This window comes from Microcaecilia unicolor, chromosome 1 (assembly GCF_901765095.1).
Source record: "Microcaecilia unicolor chromosome 1, aMicUni1.1, whole genome shotgun sequence".
Taxonomy (NCBI): domain Eukaryota; kingdom Metazoa; phylum Chordata; class Amphibia; order Gymnophiona; family Siphonopidae; genus Microcaecilia; species Microcaecilia unicolor.
The window spans coordinates 670,248,556-670,270,904 of record NC_044031.1 but is presented as its reverse complement, the minus strand read 5'-3'; the positions used below and the strand labels follow the sequence as shown (position 1 = coordinate 670,270,904).

The 22,349-nt window shown below is 41.1% G+C and overlaps 1 protein-coding gene across 1 annotated transcript in view; it reads right to left on the bottom strand.

Moving 5' to 3' along the window:
• Window positions 1-20,035, bottom strand: part of KTI12 (KTI12 chromatin associated homolog) — a 101,893-nt gene extending 81,858 nt beyond the window's left edge. The window contains exon 1 of the mRNA XM_030187248.1: window positions 19,836-20,035. Within this exon, the coding sequence (XP_030043108.1) occupies window positions 19,836-19,992 (157 nt within the window). The 5' untranslated portion in view covers window positions 19,993-20,035. The remainder of the gene's footprint in view (window positions 1-19,835) is intronic.
• Window positions 20,036-22,349: the final 2,314 nt, after the last annotated feature.

The following is a 22,349-nucleotide window of genomic DNA, read 5'->3' as shown; positions in this document are numbered from 1 at the left end:
ATATCTCTGGTATTTGAATTTCAGTGCTGTTAAATATGTTATGTTTTTGATTCTGTTTCATGGTAGTCCTATTAGGCTTCAGTTTGCTGTTTTCAAGTTTACCTCATTTATTGTATTTATGTTTATTCTTGGTTATTTTACTATTGTTATGCTGTTAACAAAATTGTAACTTTTATGTTTAACTGTACCTGCTGTACACCACCTTCAGGACTTCGGTATTGCGATACAAAACATCATCACCAAAACAGTTTCAGATAAGTATAGACACTAAAACAGTAGTTCCCAAACTCTTTTGGTTCACGGTACCCTTTGTATTCAAGCAATTTTTCGCAGCACCCCCAGGCCACATAGGTCTTTCCCCTCCCTCGGCCATACAAGTCTCCACACACCCCCCCCCCCCCAGGTCTTCACCTCCTCTGGCTACACAGTTCTCTATTGCCCACCCCCCGCCACACATTTTTTTCCACTGCTCACCTTCACCTGGAGCAGCTGGGGGGGGGGGGGGGGGGGGGGGGGGGGGAGAGGGCTCCTCTGCAGTCTTCAGTTCCACTTCAGGCTCCCTGTCATGCTGCTACTGCTTCTTTGAAGCATGTTTCTCCTTTCCTCTCTATTCCTAAATTGGAATTCCTCCTCTCTCAACACCCCCTTCCCATGCGCCAGCAGCGGTGTGAGAAATGCTACTGCCGCTGGGGATCTCTGGAGAGAGACATGTTTGCAAGCAGACACTGGGGGGAGGGGGTGTTCACAGATGGGGGCTTGCCAGACTTGGGGCGCAGAGAGGGAGACACATAGCCGGAGGAGCACGTGAGGCATGTTTTCAGCAGAGAGGTGGTTCGGATGGCGGCAGAAGGGAGGTCAGGATTTGCAGCGGCACCCCTGACAGTTCACTGTGATGCACAGTTTGGGGACCGCTGCACTAAACATTAATATTCCTTTTACTAAAGTAGTTCACTTACACCAGTTTAAGAACTTAACACTTTTGTTTCATTTTTTTTCTTTCACGGTTAATGTTCAACACTCATCTGTTTAGACTAAAAATCCCTGACCAGTTAAGTATTAGTTTACATTTTTCCCCCAATTCCTTTACTTTGTTAATGTCTGTGCACACGCTGTAGTGGGATAGTTCAGTCACATTGCTTTAGTCAAAATTTCTGATTCCATGAAGTTTTCTCTCTCTTGCGCTGGCCCTCATTGATCTCAAGTTATTACAGGTAAGGCTTTCTTCCCTCTTTACCCTACTGTCCTTTCTTTAACAACTCAACAAAGAAACCTGTCTCCCTAGTATGTGCACACTTAAATGTGTCTTGTTCAGCATATTACTGTTAGTATTTACCATCATTCTAAAATAAACAAATAATTGTGGATCCCTAATTAACTCAACATCAGTCCTTCATTAGCTCTTACAAGCTCAACTCAGTCACACACTTCCTCAGTTGTTACTACATATAACCTAAATGCATTTATATAAAAAGATTTAATACAATTTTATGCCATTCTGTACCACACTCAACTCTCAACTGAACAGAGCATCTGTTAACCCAACTCTCAGCAATTCTCTGTCCTTAACATTTTTTTCTCACCCTTACAGTCCCTTGAAAGTTTCTCACAGTCAAAACTCAACTCACTTAACACTTCACAAACATATTCACTAAAGCCTTTGCTAATCTTAACCTCAAAAATCACTGAATCTCCTGACTATAAATTATAATTTTTTCCTCATAAATCACTACACATACATCTTCACACTGTCACTGTGCTCGCCCTACTGCCTGAAACAACAGTTTAGAACCTTGAACGTCCCGCTGCTGCTGCTGGCGCATGAGACACTGACAACACAAACCAGCACTTTTCCCTCAACACCAACAAACTGTGCTAACCCAAAACAAATTAAAACACATTTTTTCCACATACCTTTAACTTATTCATTTTTGTAGTTGCAAACCCTTCTTCTGTCCTGCACGGCTCTGCTCAGGGATCGGCAATCCCAGCTGCCTTGCGCTCTCGGCACATGCACCTTTCCTCTTACACACACCCCTGCACTCAAATTTCTGGGTCTGCAGCTCTTTGGGAGAAGCTTCCCCGGGCTTCTCCTTAGTTACGAAGCCTTTTGCCCCTTTGCCTCCGTTCTCCTCCCAGCTTCGACCCAACACCACGCTACACAGGCTGTGGCCTTCCTAGCACTTCCACTGAACATGCCAAGATCTTCACACAAATGCAGGAAACTTGGAAAGAACCAAAGCACAGCCCAGACTTTCCTGAGGCCATCGCTTGATTTGACTTATTTACTTTATATACTACCTTACACTAAAAGGCATCAAAATCGTTTACATAGATTTTTTTAAAAAATACAACGAAAATTTAAAATTTTATAAACAGTTAAAAAATAAAGAAAAGAAAAATGCAATACATAACTGTAACCAATCATTTTTGAATTAGACTGATAATTTTTAAGGGTTCTGCCAAAATGATACATATAGAGCAAGTCTAAAAAACTGTAAATAATTATTTCAGCTTCGCATATCCAACCCTGCACCAAAACCACCCAGAACACCGGAGCTCCCATGTTACCCAGGTATACACATTTTTAAAAATTTCCCTTAATCTCTGGTTACATTATCATCAGACATATATAAAGAGCAAGGAGGCTATGATTGCTGAATCTGGTTCTAGAGGATCTTTAGTTACCTAATCATCATTAGTTTTCAATTTGCCATTTCCAAGTTTACCTCGTTGATTGTATTTGTTTATATTTGGTCATTTTACTGTTGTTATGCTGTCAACAAAATTATGTTATAAACTATCTATTGAATAATTCATATATGCTCAAACTTCATAGCTCTGATAGCCATAATTTTTAAATGGTTACAACTCGAAGTGCGCTATGAAAAGAAACTTTGAACTAAATCAAGGGATATCACCGACTGTCTGGTCTTGTAAAGTGGTTATGCTCACATCAAAAGCTGTTTCTGGTTTTTACAAACAGATGGAAGTGTTGGTTCTCCGCTAGAACTAAATTTTATTTTCATATGCTGGATACTGGAAAGGTACACGTGGAAAGAAAAAAAAAAAAAAGACAATGCATCCTCAGAATGCAATATGTGGCAAAACAGCGAAGATTACACAGGGATGAGCGGACAATAGTCTAATCAGTGAAAACAGTTTATTGTAGATTATTCTGGACTCGACACAGCTGTGTTTCGGCCGGATAGGCCTGCATCAGGAGTCTATTAAAATAAACATTTATTTGGATTTTCCTCACACCTTTTTCAGTAGTAGCTCAAGGTGAGTTTCATTCAGGTACACTGGATACTTCTCTGTCCCAGGAGGGCTCAAGTTTGTATAAATGTATATAAACAACTATCAAATGCAAGGGTACAACTCAAAATGTAATGTGTATACATCAACCCTCTTCAGAATGCAATCCATCCTCAGATTCAAACTTCTGTTTTGGAAGTGTGGAAGGTTTACTTTTTCCATCTGTCTTAGTTATGCTGAAGAAGAAATTGCTCGATTTGTTATGAACATTAGCAATGAAAGAAGTTATATATACTTGGAAAGACTCTGATCAATTCAAAAGCACTTAACCCGGATAACAGCACCTGTTATTCAGATAAGAGCTGCTTGACTAGGATATTCAGCAACACTACTGAATATCATCTCCAAATATCCTTATAAACCACCTCGGCAATAGGTGGACAGAGCTGGGGCAGAGCATGAGTGGAACCAGGAAGGTCCCAGATATTATCTGGATGCTGTCATCCGAATAGCTTAGAATAGATAGAAGACTGATCTAAGCTATCTGAATAGCAGACTGAATATTACCACTACTTGGATATTTGTCAACTGCTACAGCTACCATTAAACACAGACAGCAGAAGGTGAAAACTAACCCAACAGTTCCCAAATTACAGGGAAGACATGGTGGAACCTGACCTTTTTAAACATACAAGCATAAGTTGCTGGTGGCTAAAAAGCAAGATAGATTATTTTTTGCCCAGAAAACATGGGAACCTCTACAGAAGTATTTGCTCAAAGTATACACATTCCCAATAATGACTGGTAATTTGGAATAGTTTGATGTATTTGTGTTGTTTTATTTTATTGCTGTTCATGTTGCATAGTTTTCATAAAATATAAACATGCGACTGGGCAGCTGTGGATCAAAACTCCTGGTGCCAGAGCATCAGTTGGGACAGGTTTTGAATCAGAAGCAAGCCCAGGACGAGTATGAAAAAGCTGCTGGACAAAACATAGGAGGAGGTAAAATAAAACTCTCATGCTGTGTGTTCACAGCTTTGCAAATAAAAGATATTGTCACCCCTCCTCATGTTTGCAGCCCTGGAAAGAAAAAGAACCTTGTTGTCCCGCAAATCCCTTCTCAGTGTTGACAAGTAAACACAGAGCTTGGATCCCAAAGAGATTTGATTCTATATTGCTACATTACCATCTTGCAGTCTAATGAAATTTCACACTCTGACCAGGTTCCTTAGCAACAAAATTCTGGCTCAGGAAGATGTGCATTCAGAATCTGGCTAACTACTTACTCACGATGACGGAGACAATTATACTAAGGAGAAGAAAAGAGAAATCTGTACTTTTCATTTAGTTGTTTCCCCTACCAGAAGTGTTAGATTAAGGTTTAATACAACTGAGATATTTGTCACTTTTACACCATCTACTGAGCTACGTCACTGTAATGCTAATGGACCAGAAGCATGCGAGAGGGACTATGCTGTATGAAGCTTAAACTTGGCTTCCACTTGGGTCTAACTGTTTCTCTGTCTGGCTTGGGTTGCGAAAGCAGTGTTCAACGCTCTTGGGAGAGAAAGATCACCTGTTGTGGGTAGTAGAGTGAAATCTGCCAACTCTGCCAGTCTGGTTTGCAAAGAAGTATGAAGAGAGAGTGGATTCAGAGGAAGGTGACAACAATGGTATGGGGTTTGCACCAAAAGAAGGAGAAGAGACTGGACGACTTGAATATGTATTCGCTAGAGGAAAGGAAGGATAGGGGAGATATGATACAGATATTTAAACACTTGAAAGGTATTAATATAGAAACAAATCTTCTCCAAAGACAGGGACAGGGGAATAGTAAAACTAGGACACGAATTGAGGTTGCGGGGTGGTAATGTCAGGAAATTCTTCTTCACAAAAAAAGGTGGTTGATGCCTGGAATGCCCTCCCGAGAGAGGTGGTGGAGAAAAAAAATGGTAACAGAATTCAAAAAGGTGTGGGATGAGAATAGAGGATCTTTAATTAGAAATGGATGGTATAGAAAATAAAACTAAAATGACTGCATGTGTGTTGATGTGCTGAGTGCTGCTTAGATGGCAACTCCGGCTTTGAAAAACCAAGGACAGTGTCGGACAGATTTGCACGGTCTGCATCCTGCACATGGCAAAACAAATTAGTATGGCCTGGAGAGGGATTCGATGGCAACACCAATAGTTGGAACTTAAGGCCAGTGCTGGGCAGACTTCCACAGTTTATGTCCCCAAAAAAGCAAAGAAAGACCAGGATCAAGTATTTTTATACCACACTCATTGTTGGTTTAATCATGAATTGATGAGTGTGACTGCTGGGCAGAATGGATGGACTGTTCAGGTCTTTATCTGCCATCATTTACTATGTTACTATGTAAATAGCGTTTGTACTTTTTGAAAAAGTACACAGATTTCCCTTTACCAATTGTACTCTGCTCATTATTTTATATTCTTCTATACAGGGCTTGTGCAATGGTATTGCTCTTGGCCTTTCTGCTTTCAGGATGGTTTCCACTTTGTACTACCATTCCCTTGCTCTGAATGACTTGAATCTACCAAAATCACAGCATTCTTTTTTATTTATTTGTTGCATTTGTATCCCACATTTTCCCACCTATTTGCAGGCTCAATGTGGCTTACAATATTACTTTCTAGCCCCAAAATTGTAGAATGATGGACAGCGATCTTTTCTAGTTTAATTGCATACAACCTTTACTTTACTATGACACTTGAATCCCACATCCAGACTCTTGAGTTCAATGTGGCTTACAACTATTGTCAAAAGTATCAGAAGAAAATAGCTAACAACTTCAGTGTGGACCTTTAAATAAATGTCAAAACATAAAAAAGGTAGCTGATACTCCCAAGAAACTATAAGAAATTTATCTTTTAATAATTTAAAAAAAAAGAGAGAACTGTACTTGAAGAGGGTAACCTACTTAATCAACAAGTTTTTAATAGCTTACAACATTTGATATACCACTCTTCACAAAGGCCAGAGTGGTTTATAATCCTAAATTAAATAAAAAAACACCAAAAATTGAAAGAAAAGCTACAATCACACCACTCAACCAGGATAGACATATCTTCTCAATCCATCATACTTCCACTCCAATCAACCAACCTTCAAGTAATCTTCAAGGTTTCCATACCAGAGCCCAGTTTAGCCGCGAGATCCAAAGGATTGATGAAAAAAGTCAGATTTCAATTTAAATTGACTCAAAGAGGTCTCAATCCACAAATCATGTGGTAATTGATTCCATTGGCAAGGAGCACACTTATGAAACAAGATATAGTTTCTTGGATCCCAATTGCCATAGGTAACAAATTCCACCATTTGGTAGACTGATCACACACACCACAAAATAATGGGAACATAGATCATTGAATAAATCTAACACAAATATATATAAGGAGAAATTAGGACTTACCTGATCATTTTCTTTCCATTAGTTCCACTATTCCAGGACAAGTGGGTAGTTATGTCCATCGACCAGCAGGTGGAGATAGAAAATCCAGAACTGAGCACTACTACCTAGCCACGTGCTAGCCACCCAGTTCCTCAGTATTGTACATAAGCCAGCAGAAAACCAACCTAAATGCATGAACAGCAACCAACCAACCAACCAATAAACAAGGCAAAAAAACCCCAAAACTAACGACAGGATCCAGAACAGTGAGCAAGACAGTCAGAAGCAAAATAGGCCGGAAACACCGGGAGGGATCCTGGAATAGTGTGAAGAACTAATAGAAAGAAAATGAACGGAATTCAAACATGTGTGGGATAAACATAAAGGAATCCTGTTCAGAAGGAATGGATCCTCAGGAGCTTAACCGAGATCGGATAGCAGAGCCGGTAGTGGGAGGCGGGGATAGTGGGGGGCAGACTTATACGGTCTGTGCCAGAGCCAGTGGTGGGAGGCGGGACAGGAGGTTGGGAGGCAGGGATAGTGCTGGGCAGACTTATACGGTCTGTGCCAGAGCCGGTGGTGGGAGGCGGGGATAGTGCTGGCAGACTTATACGGTCTGTGCCAGAGCCGGTGGTGGGAGGCGGGGATAGTGCTGGGCAGACTTATATGGTCTGTGCCAGAGCCGGGGGTGGGAGGCGGGGATAGTGCTGGGCAGACTTATACGGTCTGTGCCAGAGCCGGTGGTTGGGAGGCGGGGCTGGTGGTTGGGAGGCAGGGATAGTGCTGGGCAGACTTATACGGTCTGTGCCATGAAGAGCATAGGTACAAATCAAAGTAGGGTATACACAAAAAGTAGCACACATGAGTTGTCTTGTTGGGCAGACTGGATGGACCGTGCAGGTCTTTTTCTGCTGTCATCTACTATGTTACTATGATCAGGTAAGACCTAATTTCTCCTTCTATTACGTTCTATCCCACTATTCCAGGACAAGCGGGATGCTCAAAAGCAATCCCTGTGAGGGTGGGCCATTGGCTCTGCTGCTCTTAAGACTGCCGCCCCAAAGGACGCATCTGACCGCGCAGCAACATCCACCCTATAATGCTTGCTGAAAGAATGCAACGACGACCACGTCGCCACCCTGCAAATGTCTACCAGAGAAGACAAAGACGTCTCTGCCCACGACGTTGCCACACGCCTAGTCGAGTGGGCCTTCAAACCCAAAGGCGAAGCCTTCTCTGCCAGGAGGTAGGCAGACGACACCGCCTCCTTCAACCAGCAGGCAATAGACGAGTTTAAATATGCAGCATGCCTCCACTGGCAGCCAGTGCAGCTTCATAAGCAAAGGGGTCACCCTCTCATACCTAGATAATTGAGCTGCGGCGTGTTGAGCCGTCTGAAATTTCCTTAATACTGCATCCCACATAGACTACGTTACAGTCTTATTCTACTTCTTCATACACCTCACTTCTTCCAGGTGCTCATCCCTGCCCCCTAAATATAGCTCCATAATAGACTTTTCACTGGAGGTGTGCGAAAGTCCACAGACCTCTCTGAACCTGCCCAGGGGTTGTGCCTACCTCTTCACTGGTGGTCCTGTGTTCATCACTAATTCCTGATCTTACCCCCAAGTGCAGAATACTTGATGCATCATGTTAATGAACTCGGGAGAAAAATTTGGGGCTGTCTGTTCAATGCCTTCAAGGCTAATAATTTCAAAGGTAGCATATTGCCCCCAGTTGGAATAGGAGATGGCAGTCCTACCATCACCAACTCTGGATCATTCTGGTCCTATTTAACCGCCTTCAATAGGGGTTCCTGTCTTAACTCTGACACCTTGCGGTTGTGCTGCCCGCAATTCCATGGTCTCTAGCACCTCCGACTGTGGAATATCACACCTTACAGAAAAGGAGCCTGGGATAGAGCTTTGCTTCCTCTCTCTGTAACTTCTGCAGTGCCGGAGTCTTATACAGGGGCATCATCACCTCGTTTTTCCTAATGGCCCTTCAAACCTACCATTTTGTCACAGACTGTGGTCAGGCCAGGTCACTGGAAGAGGCAGACCCAAATGGGAAAAACTCCACTCTTCCTGTAACTCATTCCAAGAAGTAGAAAATAAAGACATCTAGTGTTTTTGGCTAATTTCAGTATACAAAAAGTCAGACTAGATTAGACTGAATTTTAGTGATCACATAGATGAACTAAGATCTCTTTAAGAGGACCATCAGTGCCATCCTTTACCAACAGTCACTGTCCATACAGTATACAAATTTCATTCCCTTCCCTCTCTTGCCTTAGGCCCTACCCTTTCAGAATGCATCTCATCTTTGCAAACCCTTATAGACTGTCAGCCCAAATTCATGTTCTTTGGCAACATTCATAGGGGCGAGGAGTGAGTAGACTTTTTTGGCAAACACTGTAAAAGAAGTGTCTTTGGCTCTGATCAGGAACCAGGAGAAGGAAATGGAATATTTGACCCTATCTGCGGCATAGAAAAATCAGGAGTAGGGATAAAGGAGAGGGGAGAAAACAGGAGAATGATAGGGGAAAGAGTAGAGAAAAATAGGAGAGAAGAGGATTACAGGAAGATGAAAAAAATGAGGTAAAGGGGAGAAGAGGAAGAAGTGACTGGATAGGAGGAGTAAAACTGGACTTGTGTAAGGTAAAAAATGAAGGAGGAGAGAGCTAGCTGCATGGGATGGGGTAGGGTGAAGGATACTCTTTTTATGCGGAAGAAATACACACACCATATACTTCAAAAGCTGATTACCGTGGGAGGTGGTGGTGGGAGTACATGGCGAGTCCATTAATTCCCTGGTAAATTAAATCCCGCTGGAACATTTCAAACCTTGCATAAGGGTTTGTTTCCAAAGCCACACATTGCCAAGAGAGTGGCTGATTTGATATGCAAGGAAAATGGAATATATTTCTATTAGAATACAAATAGGAAGAAATAAAAGTGATTAACACCCAGTTTAGACTGTACTTTCCCCATTTTACTCAGTAAGAACATATGGAAAAGAAACTGGTAGTTCAGGACAATAAAAGGGGTTCTGTAAATAGTCAATTTTAATTCCAGCTGTGACCAAACTTCATAATTAATTACACCCAGTGTAGGCCACCTGGTAAAACAAAAGGCAAGGTTTTGGGTGGGAATCTGTTGTGTTTTTTTTTTTTTAAACAGTGACTATTAACCTGGGCTAGAGTTTATTTTCTATTTTGACATCGATTCTGAACCTCAAAGAGTCTTTTCATACTTGGTTTTGGATGCAACATTAACAACTAACCTTAAACTTAAAATGGTTCCATGTACATTTTATAGTTAACTGTAGGCAACCGATCACAGTGTGTTGTTGAAATGTTCTATATTTAGGTGGTGTTGATGTGAGCTGATGACCTGCTGACTTGTTTTTTTAAAAATTCTATTTAGAAAGTGTGGATGTCAGCTCTCCAATTAGGAGGCAGTAATAAAAAAAAAATCCCACAATCTATAGCAGATACCTGTTCAATAATAAGCAGGAGTAGCCTAGTGGTTAGTGCAGCGGACTTTGATCCTGGGGAACTGGGTTCGACTCCCACTGTAGCTCCTTGTGACTCTGGGCAAGTCACTTAACTCTCCGTTGCCCCAGGTACAAATAAGCACATGTATATACTATGTAAACCGCTTTGAATGTAGTTGCAAAAACCACAGAAAGCCGGTATACCAGGTCCCAATCCCTTTCCCCTAACTGAAACTCTCAGCAGAAATTAAGATATAACCGAGAAACAAGTAACACTTTGCTACAAAGGGGCTTTGCTATAGTAATTTCATTTAAAAAAAAAACAGTTGCATGGGCTCCAAAGGAAGCTACATGAAGACAAATAGGTATCAGGACTGAATGCTGTAATCTGTGAAGAGGAAAAGAAACTTAATAGAGAGCAGATGGGTTCTTTTTCAATTTCTTCCTTACTCAATGAGACACACTATTAACAACCTACGATATGCAATACAAAATCACGCCACACTTCTATTCCACTGTTTCAGTTGCATAAGGTTAATAAGGTTAATTCCATGTGCTTCTGTAGACACTGGGGAAGAGTGGGCGATTTTGGACCACACTGCATGGGCCTGTCCAACAATACCACAGTTCTGGGAAACAATCAGAAGGTAAACTCGAACGTGACAGGCGTTGTAAATCTTTAATGAACCGGTGGCACTAGTCACAGCTAATTTGCTTTAAACACTTGGCTAAACTAACTCATCTTTTATTCATCAGTTTTATTCCACTACCATGACAAACTGGCATCTTTCCCACTCTGACTTGCCCCATAATGGCTGGTTTATAATCGGTAACTCGTTGCAACTCATGAAAACGCTCCCAATGTCTACGAGCCTCTGAGGAAGGTTTAGAAAAACTGGAAATTCACTGGAAAACAGATTCTAACACCAACACTATCAAAAAAGTTGTCAAAGTTTTACTTTAACAGTTTAATTTTCCACCGTTTACGTACTTTCATGTTAGTTTTGATTTAAATAAGAACATAAGTGTTGCCATACTGGGACAGACCAAAGGTCCATCAAGCCCAGCATCCTGTTTCCAACAATGGCCCTTGCAGGTCACAAGTACCTGGCAAGATCCTAAAAGAGCAAACAGATTTTATGCTGCTTATCCTAGAAATAAGCAGTAGATTTTCCCAAACCCATCCTAATAATGACTTATAGAAATTTTCTTTCAGGCAGTTATCTGCTTTTACCATATTCTCTGGCAATGAATTCCAGAGTTTAGTTACACAAAGAATGAAGAAATATTTTCTGTGGTTTGTTTTAAATTCACTATTTAGTATCCTCATTGTGTGCCCCCTAGTCCCAGTGTTTTTGGAAAGAGTAAACAATCGATTCACGTCTACCTGTTCCACTCCACTCAGTATTTTATAGACCTCTATCATATCTCCCCTCAGCCATCTCTTCTCCAAGCTGAAGAACCCTAGCTGATTCATCCTTTCCTCATAGGGAAGCCATTCCATCCCCTTTATCATTTTCAACGCCTTTCTCTGTACCTTTTCTAATTCTGCTATATCTTTTTTGAGATGTGGTAATTAGAATTGCACACAGTATTCAAGGCGCGGTCACACCATGGAGTGATACAAAGGCTTTATAACATTTTAATTTTTGTTTTCCATTCCTTTCCTAATAATTCCTAACATTCTATTTGCTTTCTTAGCCACTGCTGCACACCTCTGGAACCCTTTTTAGAAACAGAATCATGACGACAGGTAAGGGCCAAATGGCCCATCCAGTCTGCCCTTCCTCATTAATCACACCACCTCCTTTTTCTGCCCCATGTTTCATAAATTCCGACACAGTCCTCATCTCCACAACATCCACTGGGAGGCCATTCCACGCATCCACCACCCTTTCCTTGAATAGTATTTTCTCAGATTCCTCCTTAGCCTATTTCCTCTTAACTTCAACTTATGCCCTCTCATTCCAGAGTTTTCCATAATTTGAATAAAGGCTCACCTCCTGTACATTAACGCCACTGAGGTAACGTCTCTTATCATATTCCCCTCTCCCCCACCATATACATGTTGTGGTCCATAAGCCTGTCCCTAAATGTTTTACAACAGAGACTGTTTACCAATTTGGTAGCTGCTCTCTGGACTGACTCCATCCTGTTTATATCTTTCTGTAGGTGTGATCTCCAGAATTGCACGCAGTACTCCAAATGAGGCCTCACCAGAGACTTATACAAGGGCACTATCATCTCTTTCTTCCTACTGGTCATCCCTTCTCCTTATGCACCCAAGCATGCTTCTGGCTTTGACAATCACCTTTTCTACTTGCTTGGCCACTTTAAGGTCTTCAGATACAAACACCCCCAAGTTCCGCTCTTCTTTCATACACAGAAGCATTTCAGCCTCTATACTTGTAGCTCAGCATCTGCTCGCCTTCTCGTTCCTCCACCCTTGTAGCCTGACATCCCCATCATCTTGCTGTCCCATCTTTCTTTCCTGCTGTCCTTCCTCCCACCCCCCACATCTGCTCTTCTCTAGTCTTCCAGGGCTCTAAGGAGGCACTGAAGAGGTCAGACAGCGGAGACGCCAGAACACCTCCAAGTTCCTCAGATAGCGTTACATTAGACACTCTCCAATCTTCCAGTGGGATGTATATCATCCGATCCAAGCAATTTGCTACTCTTCAATTTGTCAAATTACCTTATCACATCTTCCAGGTTTACAGAGATTTGTTTCAGTTTCTCTGATTCATTCAGCTTGGACTGTTCATAAGCATTTCCTTAAAACCTCATTTTGTAATCACATGAGCATCCAACTTCTCTCCTTATGGTGGCTATCCGGATAATCCCCATCCCAAAGTTTTGTGTTTTTTTTTTAATTAAGGAGCCCTTATACTATACTAAAGTGCGCTAGAATTTGGGCTTAATGTGTGGCGAAACAGGGAGTTTTCAAGCCTGTGAACTGTAGCCGCATTGAGCCTGCCATGAGTGGGAAAGTGCGGGGTACAAAAATAACAAAAATAAAATAAAATAAAATAAATAAATCAATGTTTTCATGCAGTGTATTTCTCTTGTTTGGCCAGCAGGTGGTGTTTGTTCTCTGTTTTACAGCTATTGCAGAGATGACTGTTTTCTTTTTCAGTTTTAGCCCAGTGGGAAAGTAACCTGCAGTGCCATTGGCCAGATACTTTCAAAGCTGGTGCTCTGGGCTCCGATTTGTCCTGGAGTTCAAAATCCAGCCAAGAGGTACTGGATTTTCCCCAGTCTCAGATAGGGAGAGCAGAGGGTAAGAATCTCTGCCCTGAGACTCTGTTCAAGACATGTGAGCAGTTATTTTCCTGAAACTCCCCAGGTGCTACCCAGGTAGTAACAAAGTGTTTAGATAGCTTTAATAGTGATCCTTATTGAGTTACCTGTTATTGCTTGTTGTTTTTCCACATGTTTTATATCGTTCACTGTTCTACTTTTCTGATAATAAATCCATTAGTTTATTAGCTGTTTTGTTCTGGATCTGTGGATGCTTTCTAGGAACTGTGGGACCCCTGAAAGTGTGGCTCCAGTGTCCTTAGAAATCAACAGGGAATAACTTGAGAGTGGGAGACTCACCCAAAGGCAAGCAGGACCCAGTCGGTGAGAGAAGTTGCTAGTGTAGAGCACATGCCCAGGTGCAGGGAGGCCTGAACAGTGCTGGAGACAGACCCTCCAGGTGGTCGCAAGGTTAACCCCAGGTGGGTGCTAGGCGTTTTGTGACAGCAGGATTTTATTGCATGCTCAGCTTCCATTTAACACGGCATCTTTTGGGTGCATTGCTTCTATTTTTTATTGCAGCTCAGATGTTAATGTTATCATTAGTGTGCAGTACCTGCAGAGAGTTAACGTGCTATTTAGGAGGCGCCAAGTGCTCCCGCATTAACAATGTGCTAGCCAGTTAGCAAGTACCAAGTATAATATGCTCGCTGGCTAACACTTCCAATGCCCACTCCCACCCATGCCACAGATAGAAAATTCTAAAAAATTAACTAACATGCAGCTTAACATGTGATAGCAGGCAAACTACAACGAAAAGCCTTTATGCATTAGCCTATTTTCACAAAAGCATCATAACAATGTAAACAAATACTAATAACCATACATAATCTATGAAAACACCACCAGTCCATACAACGGAGAACTTACAACAAAGCTAATGAAAACAAAAAAATAATCGAAGGAGAAACATTTCCTTTCTTCATCCTGCAACCTGGCTGGTAATCATATCAAAACTCCTTAACCATCTCTGATTTCCCAGTAAGAAATTATTCTAACTGCACTGGATCTCCAAAAATATACTGATGCCCTTTAAGTGACGCTACACATTTACAAGGGAATTTCAGATAAAAAAAAGAAGCCCCCAATGGTTTCACATGCAGCTTCAAAAACAAAAAGACCTTAGCTTGCGTTGCTTACATAATATCCAGAAAAACCTCCAATTTCATTCCACAAAATGGAAGATTCCAATTCTAAAAACAAGCTTTAAAAACTGAAACTATTTTTTCTTGGACAGAAATGTGACCAACAAGGTTGTCAATTCAGAAACAAAATCCTGAGAATCTTCAAATATAGGCTACTCAATGGAGCTAACACATCCATCTCCCCATGGTCTCATTTACAATCTAAGGGGCTCATTTTCAAAGCACTTAGACTTACAAAGTTCCATAGTAACTTATGGCACTTTGTAAGTCTAAGTGCTTTGAAAATACGCCTCTATGTCTTATATTTTGAGACTTTATCACTCGTCTTTCACAAAAGCGCTCAAGTTGGCATACAACTCGCCTTCAACTACTGCCTAAAATGTTTTCAGTGAACCTAGCAATATGAAATGTTCAGGTTTCTGGCTCACACACGCACACACAAAAAAGCTAACTAAAATTATTCAATCATCTGAGAACCTAGATGTGAATTTTATGCAGTTATAAAAAAAAAGATCACGTCTAATCATACAAAACTTAACCACTTGTCAAAAAAAGAAGCACTTTCAATATATCAATGTGGTGACAACACTGTGGAAACCAGATCACATTTTTCTTATGTAACTTTCATCTTAATGAAAGAGAAAATAGCAACTTGCTCTGGAGTAAAAAGGCTCTGTATAAATGCAATCCAACTTTGTTTACACTTTTCACTTTAAGACTCACAGAACTTATCGGCTCCCAAAAAACCTTCAGCATTTATATTGCTTTAATTCTCCTCTTCAATAATTATCTATTTCTTATTTTTTATTTTTATATTGATTTTTCATGACTCTCTATTTATTTAAAAATTTATTGTATAGCACTTATCTGAGGCTTGCATGCTATCATGTTTCTGAAAAAAATGGAGATACACTAAAATTTTAAATTGTTAATGACTACTTTTTCTCTAGTTATGCACGATGTTAGTGTTTGGTTATTTATATTGCTATAGGAGTTAGCATATCTGGGTTTAGAAAAAGGTGTGGACAAGTTCCTGGAGGAAAAGTCCATAGTCTGCTATTGAGATAGACATCAGGGAAGCCTCTGCTTGCCCTGGGATTGGTAGCATGGAATCTTGCTACTATTTGGGTTTCTGTCAGGTACTTATGACCTGGATTGGCCACCATTGGAAGCAGGATACTGGGCTAGATGGTCCACTGGTCTGACCCAGTATGCCTATTCTTTTGTTCTGTGCATGTTTACAGTAATCCACCAAGTATAGTAGATTGTGAGGAATATACATTTTTGAATAAGATAAATCAAATAAAATCAGATGCCATATATTAAGTACTTCATTTAGAACATATGTAAACAGTCCATGCTAGAGTTTAACTTAACTATAAGGCAAACTACACTTTTTAAAATAGTACTACAGCTCCTTGGATGGTCCATGCAGGTCTTTATCTGCCATCATATACTACGTTACTACATCACATGAACCATTACTGTAGGTATTGTATTCGTGTAACAGTTTTGATATTACCATATTTGTCACGTGAGTTGTATCACTCTAGTTAATTTTGTCCAATAATCACTCAACTTCCGAGACATCCTTCATGCTTTTAACATCACAAAAGGGCCCTTTTACTAAAGTGTGATAAATCTGGGCTTAACGTGCTCTAACACGGGACTTTCTCACAGATTTAACGCATTTTTGCTGAACTTTTTCTTTGTTTGTTTTGTTTTGCAGGTCATGCACCATTCCTGTAAAAAAAATTAATGCTGAAGCACTTATGCCCTCCTATTTAGCAGGTTCTTGCTAACCCAGTTAGCGCGCACTACTCCTAACATGCTAGCCAGATAATGTGGCAATGTCCACTCTGTCTATGACACGGCCCCACCTAAAAATATTTTTAAACATAGGTAACATGCGGGGTTACTGTGTGCAAACAGGCAAAATACTGCAAAATGTGTTCTGCGGTAGTCTATTAACATTAAGGACTTAATGTCCTTTAGTAAAAGGGCCCCAAAAACTACTGTACCTTGCTGTCTCTTGCATAGCAGAGTCTTAAGAGTGTAATATATTATTGATCCAACACAAGAACCATCAGAAAATGCATTAGTACATAAGCTTTTGAGACTAAATAGGTTCCCTTATCAGATCTGAGGTTAAATCTCACATGGCTTCAAAATGTTTAGGGCTCTGGATATCTCTTCCAGCACCAAAACAATGCCATCTATATTATATATGAAAGCTGGAGTATGATGCCTAATGACACTGCAAAACCAAAAAAAATCAATAGAGAAGAAGTCCAATCAGTCTAGTAGAACGTTTACTACAATTAAAAAAAAAAAAGAAACCTCTAAGACTCAACAAGGCACCGTATTTCAACATTTCCGCCTGCTTCAGGAGTCTATAAGCGTATTGCGTCCAACTGTCTACTGTTAGAACAGAAAACCAATAAAGGCTCTTTGTACTTACGCCTTGTTGAAGGCTGCCAAAGGTGAAACTGTGCCATAGAGCAAAGTCAATGTTCTGCGTGAAATGCTTCAACAAGGCTTAAGTGCTTAGTTCAAACACGACACAAGATCACCCTCAGTGGTGCAGCAAGTCAAAAAGTGTCTTGCAATAACCTTTCCCTGAACAATTCAGGGAAGTCAAAAAAGCCCTTCTGGGTGTTGAAAAGCATATCCTGGGTGTTTGGTCTCCTGGCCTAGGGTCACCAAGTTTGGAACTGGACATTGTTGGTTACCCAGCATGATCACTTTGCTTAACACATCCAAACTACTTGAGATGTTTAAATTAGGCTGGCTTGCTTTTCTGAAGTAGGCTGTGAAAACTGTACGACTGTTTATAGCTATTCTGAATGCTGTTTTAAATTATTTAATTTGTAATTTTTCAATTTGTATTTCTTATCTTTCATTCTCTAATTTTTTAGGGCTGCATTTTGATTAAAATTTGTAATCGTGATTAATCATGCTATTAAAGGTATGTTATTAATTCCCCCCCCTCCGCAGCTCCTTGCGACTCTGGGCAATGGAGAGTTAACTGACTTGCCCAGTCACAAGGAGCTGCAGTGGGGGGTGGGTGAGGGAAGGAAATAAACAACATACCTTTAATACCTTGATTAATCACAATGCAGCCTTAAATAAATAAAGAGACCTTAGTACTGGTGTGTCTGTTCTGTCCATTTTAGGTGACACGAACTCAGGGTACAGTTGGCTCTGTTTCTGATTATCATTTATGACAGGAGAGAGCTCCTGTTTAGGTAGCTATAAGTGGCGAGTGCTATTTTTAGATGAGGACTGATAATTTCAGCTAAGCATTCCACTAATGATGCAGGCTACAGGCAGAAGTGGTGCCCTGCTGTCAACTCCAGGTACTCCCATGAGAGATCATGCCTATTTCATGGTGCTCCCTAGCGGTTAGTGTTCCAGACAGAAGGGTTTCCTCATTGTGCGCCAACCGGTTAAATGTTCTGAAGGGCCAGTGCAGCAAAAATCAGCAGACATTAGAACAGGGGTAGCATGATGTCTGTGAAAGATTTTTTTGGGTGCACAATTCAGAAAAGGTTTTTTTGCAGAAACTAAACCTGTGAAAAGTCCTGCATTAGACACCAGCACACAGCATATTAAAGTCAGTGGTAGTGAGCTTATCAGTTATTCCATCCCAATGTAGAAAGGCTAAGCACAACACCAGGGCTTTAACCCCAAGTCTGAGGAGGCATGGAAGGGTTAGCGCATTCTTCTGCAGTAGTGTCTCTTAGGATTCAATACCTATTCTTTTTCCTGTGAGCATACAGGCCCCACCAACTTTTTTGTGGCCTCCATGAAAAGCAAGGGTTAAAAAAAAAAAAAGAAAGAACAAAGGAAGCAACACTTCTGCTTCAAGGGCAGCTATAGCTATGCACAGATCCGAGTAGAAAAAAAAAAATCTGTTCCAGCATGCACCTGTGGATGTGCTGGAATACTATTCTGTGCATAAATACTCACCCTGAACAGTTACTACTACTGAGAAGGTATGCGCTAAATCCAAATAAATATTGGCATCGCAATCATTTTAAGTACCAAATAGCTGTACAACACATACACAATGTGTGCCAATACATTTTTCTACTCAGTCATGTGCACAGCACTAGCTGCCCTTACCACAAAACTTGTGCATACACTTGCAGTGTGTTCTCCCTGATTAGCACACAAGCTCTCTGCAGGCCTTATTTGTATATAATTTGTTTACTGCATTGGTGAGCAAACATTGGGCATTACACTTGCATTAGAAACTGTGTACCGCTTCTAATGCAAGCATTCTGTATCATACCCTCAGTAGGAATCATCTCAGTCATCACAACTCTGACAACAGAGTTGGCCTGAGAGGGTGCCTAAGGCTCAGGGCAATTCAGAAAGGGCAGCCCACCCACCAAAGAAGAGAGTTTCCAAGGGAAATGGGGGGGGGGGGGGGGTCTCTAAGTTTTTGAGGAAGGAAATAGTTGTGGTTTTGGTGGCAATACAGTGACGTATCTCATGATCTACTGCTGATCTGTTAGCATTCCCAAGTCCTCCAGCACCCTGAATGCTTGTAGACATCATGGGCAGGACTACTGTGGCATGACAGTACAAAGACCTCAGAAGCATGATGAGCCCACAACAATCAACCCTACTTCTCCTCCAACCCCTTCCTATTGCTATTTTTCCTTGCAGTTAGCTTTCTGGTTAAAAAGGTTATCTGTCTCCCTTCAGGATGATCCAACGACCAGCCAGGACTTGGCAAGTGCCTAGGGCATGACTTTCGGGCGTGAGGGAGCAGCCAAAGAAAAGCAATAGGTCCCGACAGCCACACAGCTCAAAGAAAAACCAGGAAGCACTTTTATCAGCAGGTAGGGTAGTAGGTTTCCAAATAATTCATTTACCTAAATTATTCTGGAAGGGATGGTGTTAAGGTATTCATGATTGTTGGGGGAACGGGGGTAAGGTGCCTAAAGTTTAACTGGGAGAGGCGCAAGGCCTAAGGTTTGTCTAGGGCACCTAATACTCTTACACCGGTCCTGGTCCTGATGCTGGTGAATACTATGGGTAGGTAAGTCTCAGATTAAAAAAATCTACCTACATGACAAAATGTGCCCATGTGTTGCCAAAGCAATGCTATGAAGTAATTCAAATCAAAGAGAAAGTAAACTACAGGACAGTGATGAACTGTAACAGCCACTCGGGATATCCCTGCGGTGGGTTGAGCCACGCAGTACCTGCATACACTCCGTTTCGCTGCACCCCGAGCGCCTCATCGCCCACTATGTGCACCTTTCTGCCACCGGAGGACCCCGCCACTAGGTAGTCGTTCAGCTCCTTGGCTCTGCGGCTCTTGCCGCTACAGGGAAACCCACAGAGCACCACGAGCGGCATCTCCACGCCGAGCACCCGGAAAAACAACACGACGCAACTTCCGGTCACGTGCTGCGAAGTGTCAGCCCAAGAAATTGAATAGATCAAGGAAGTTTAATAAACAGGAGTGGAAGTGAGCCGCCTATCTAGTCCACTGTAAAAGAAGCCAATTAGGACAATCTAAGTTTCCCCTTCCCAGCGCAGCCGTCATCCCCATTCACTCAACACAAAGCAAGCAAACCTATGAGCTGCTGCATCCATATTGTCCATTTTTTTTTTTTTTATTGTTGGTCCATCTGTAACAAGTCTAAAGCTGTTTCAGTTGGATAGGCAGTGGAGGAAAAAAGTTTTTTGTTTTTTTAATTTTTACTTATTGGACAGCTTTTTAATTTATTTCAAAGCTTCCCATATGTAGATATAAATATCATGAATTAACAGTTGAATATCACTAAAACAGCTTAAAAAATTATTATAGCTGGTAGAAACAGCAATTTTAAACTCTGTATTTTGTGCTCATTTTTCTACACTAAAAACTAAATAAATACACTATACAATACAGACGACCAAATTTCAGTGAGGGTACCCTGTTTCCTGATGGGTTCATCTTAAATGTTGTTGTAATCTGCCTTGGTGTTATAAAGATGATAGAATATATTGAAATTAAATGGAAGTAGAATTAAACTCCCCTTTCATTAAGGCACATTGGAATCACATCTTCATCTGTTTTGTAGAAGTTTACCTTTTATTTATTTATTGCATTTGTACCCCCACATTATCCCACCTTTTTGCAGGCTCAATGTGGCTTACAGAGTGTTATTATGATATAGTCATTACATGATCTTAAATACAGTCGGTAATAAGCTGAAGGTAGATGAGGATTTAAATGGAAAGGTGATAGGTAAGGTCATGTGAGAGGTGTTTTTGAAGCACTTGGGTGGTTTAGGAGTGATTAGTTTCATTAGGATTTCTTTTGTAGGCTTTGTTGAAGAGATGTGTCTTCAAAGATTTGCGAAAGCTGGTTAAGTTGTCCATGGTTTTCAGGGCCATAGGTAGTGCATTCCATATCTGTGTGCTTTTGTACACAAAGGTAGTAGCATATGCCTGTTTTTATTTAATTCCTTTACAGCTGGTGAATTTGTATTTAATTCCTTTACATCTGGGGAAGTTCAAATGGAGGAATTTGCGGGCTGATCTTTTGGCGTTTCTGGGCGTTAAGTCCACTAGGTTTAACATGTAGAGTGGGGCGTCTGCGTGAATGATTTTGTGTACGGTTGTGCAGATCTTGAACTCAATTCATTCCTTGAGCGGGAGCCAGTGTAGTTTCTCTCTTAGAGGCTTCGCACTTTCGTATTTAGTTTTTCCAAAAATGAGTCGGGCTGCGGTGTTCTGGGCTGTTTGGAGTTTTTTAATGGTCTGTTCTTTACAACCTGCGTACAGAGCGTTGCAGTAGTCCAGGTGACTTATCACTAGTGACTGTACAAGGGTGCAGAAGATGTTTCTTGGGAAAAAAGGTTTTATTCTTTTGAGTTTCCACATCGAGTAGAACATTTTTTTCGTTGTATTCTTCACATGGGTGTCAAGTGTGAGGTTTCGGTCAATAGTGACTCCAAGAATTTTCAGATTTTCTGAAATGGGAAGTGTGCAGTATGGTGTGGTTATGTTGGGGTAGTTGTTTGTATTATATTGGGAAGTGAGAACTAGACATTGAGTTTTTTCTGCGTTAAGTTTTAACTGGAATGAGTATGCACAGGAGTGCATGATTTGGAGGCTTTGGTTGATCTCGTTGGTTATTTCGTTTAGATCACTTTTGAACGGGATGTGGATCGTGATATCATCAGCATATATGTAGGGGTTAAGGTTTTGATTGGCTAGGAGTTTGGCTAGTGGTATCATCATTAGGTTGATACATAAATTGATTATTCTGTTGTTTGAGCATGTTTCTGTCCAACTAGAACAGCCTTTGACTTTTAACAGATGGACCACGCATAGGCAGTCCATTATTTCTAATAATTTTTACTATTGCTTTCAATGGCATTTACTATTGTTTTGGGTGTACTTGTGACTCCACCTACTGCCAGCAAGCTCCGCCTACTGGCTTCAACCCATATAATGGGCTAGATAGCCTTGTTTGTAAGCTCTTCTGAGCAGGGACCGTCCTTAATTGTTAATTTGTACAGCGCTGCGTAACCCTAGTAGCACTCTAGAAATGTTAAGTAGTAGTAGTACTGTCTCCTGTCCTCAATCTAACCTCCTTGGGTCAACCAGCTTTTGCTTCCTCCTATCCTGCCACGTTTACCCAGGGGGAGGGAGGTCAGGCTAGTGGGAGACCATTAATTAGTGTGTCAATAGCAAGTCCCTGCCTTTTATTCTGTCGGGAA